The sequence below is a fragment of the Fukomys damarensis genome, unplaced genomic scaffold (genome assembly GCF_012274545.1).
Source record: "Fukomys damarensis isolate Sample0158 unplaced genomic scaffold, DMR_v1.0_HiC HiC_scaffold_37, whole genome shotgun sequence".
In the NCBI taxonomy this organism is placed as follows: domain Eukaryota; kingdom Metazoa; phylum Chordata; class Mammalia; order Rodentia; family Bathyergidae; genus Fukomys; species Fukomys damarensis.
Genome location: NW_022900949.1, coordinates 608676 through 610248, shown reverse-complemented (window position 1 = coordinate 610248; position 1573 = coordinate 608676). Strand labels below are relative to the sequence as shown.

Below are 1573 nucleotides of genomic sequence, written 5' to 3'. Positions count from 1 at the left end.
GGCCTCCGTCTCCACCAGGTCCTGCTCGCTGTTGTTGCGGACCAGGACGCGGCCGGAGAACAGGGACGCCATGGCCGGGCCGCCGGGAAGCCGGCTTAGAACCGCTAATCCCGGCCCTGACCTGGCTCTGGGGCCCAGGGCAGCCTGTGGGGGCTGCTGGTGGGTCACGAAGACACCGGAGCGTCCTCTCGTGGTGGCCTCAGCTTTCGGGAGGCTGAGGCAGGAGGATCGCCACGAGTTCCATGCCAGCCCGGATTACATAGCGACACCCTGTCTCAAAAAGAGAAAAAGAAAGAAGTTACTGGGCGAAATACAGATAACCCGCGGTATTCAGGGACACAGGACTCTTGGGCCCTTAAATCACAGACGTCACACCCCTTTGGTAAACTGGGGCAGGATCTGCACGGAACCTATGCGCACCCACCCCCCGCAGGCGCCCTGAGCCTGGTACGGTGTGAACGCTGCCTAAAGAAAGTTACGCAGCCGCGTTGTCCAGGGACCAAGGACAGAAGTGTAGCAAGGCATGCAGTGCAGATTCCGCCTGGACCGGGGCTGGAGCCTAGGGCCTTCACACTGGGGCACGACCACAGCCCTTTTGATTGTGAGGCAGGGTCTTGCTAAAAGGCCCAGGCTGGGCTCAGATTTGCGATCCTCCTGCTTCAGCCTGCCGGAGTGCTGGGATGGTGGGGATCCACCACACTTGTGGCCACATTGTTTTTCTCACATCCTTTTGCTCCTCTGCCCGCAGACCCCCGGGGCCAAGTGTAATCTCAGGCGCAGAGAAGCCTCTTTGGGGAGGAGCCAGAGTCCGCGGGCCCTTTTCCAAGGTGCCGTTTTATCCACGTTGCCAGAAGCCCCGAGCCTCGGGCTGCGGAGCTAGCTGAGTCTCGCCGGACCTCGGCTGTCATCCGTCCAGGTCCCATCGCGGAGCCGGATTGCTCGCTGCCCTCGCCGCTTCAACTGGACGGTTCGTGGTGCCCAGTGCCTCCACTAGAGGGCAGCAGCAACCGCCACACGAGACCCAGACGGCGGCAGAATGGAGGGGGTGTGAGAGGTGGGTAAGGGCCAGGGCCCTGGGGCAGGATGCGTCCCTCTCGGGCAGACACCGATAGAGCTAAGCCTTTGGGGGCGAGCGGTGGCCCCCTAAAAGATGAGTCCGTGCCCTGACCCCCAGAACGTGTGGAGGGACCTGCTTTGGGAAAGGGGAATTGCAGGTGTCCATCAGCTGAGGGTCCCAGGTCAGACCCCCTGGACTATCGGGGAGAGTCTTAAATCCAACAACAGTTGTCTTTAATGAGAGACAAAAGCGCTGGCTGTGGTGGTGAGGCCTGTAATCCCAGCACTCAGGAGGCTGAGGCAGGAGGGTTTTAGCTGCAGCCACGGAGGCCGGGAGGGGCCTGGCTGCATCGTGACTCACTGGGGCCCAGTGCACAGGGGACCGAGGCCACTCTGCACTCCCGGAGCCCGTGCTGCCCGCTGTCCTGTTGAAGAGCAGGACTTCGGTCCCGTGTCCGAGGTCTCGGGGACGTTATACCTACAGTTGGGAATTCTGACTTTCAGATGGGGTCTCACC

The 1573-nt window shown here is 61.8% G+C and overlaps 1 protein-coding gene across 1 annotated transcript in view; it reads right to left on the bottom strand.

Annotated features, from left to right (window-relative positions):
* The window catches only part of Tmem221 (transmembrane protein 221), a 9669-nt gene extending 9597 nt beyond the window's left edge, over positions 1-72 (bottom strand). Inside the window, exon 1 of the mRNA XM_033759367.1 lies at positions 16-72. Within this exon, the coding sequence (XP_033615258.1) occupies positions 16-72 (57 nt within the window). The remainder of the gene's footprint in view (positions 1-15) is intronic.
* Between the last annotated feature and the right edge of the window lie 1501 nt (positions 73-1573).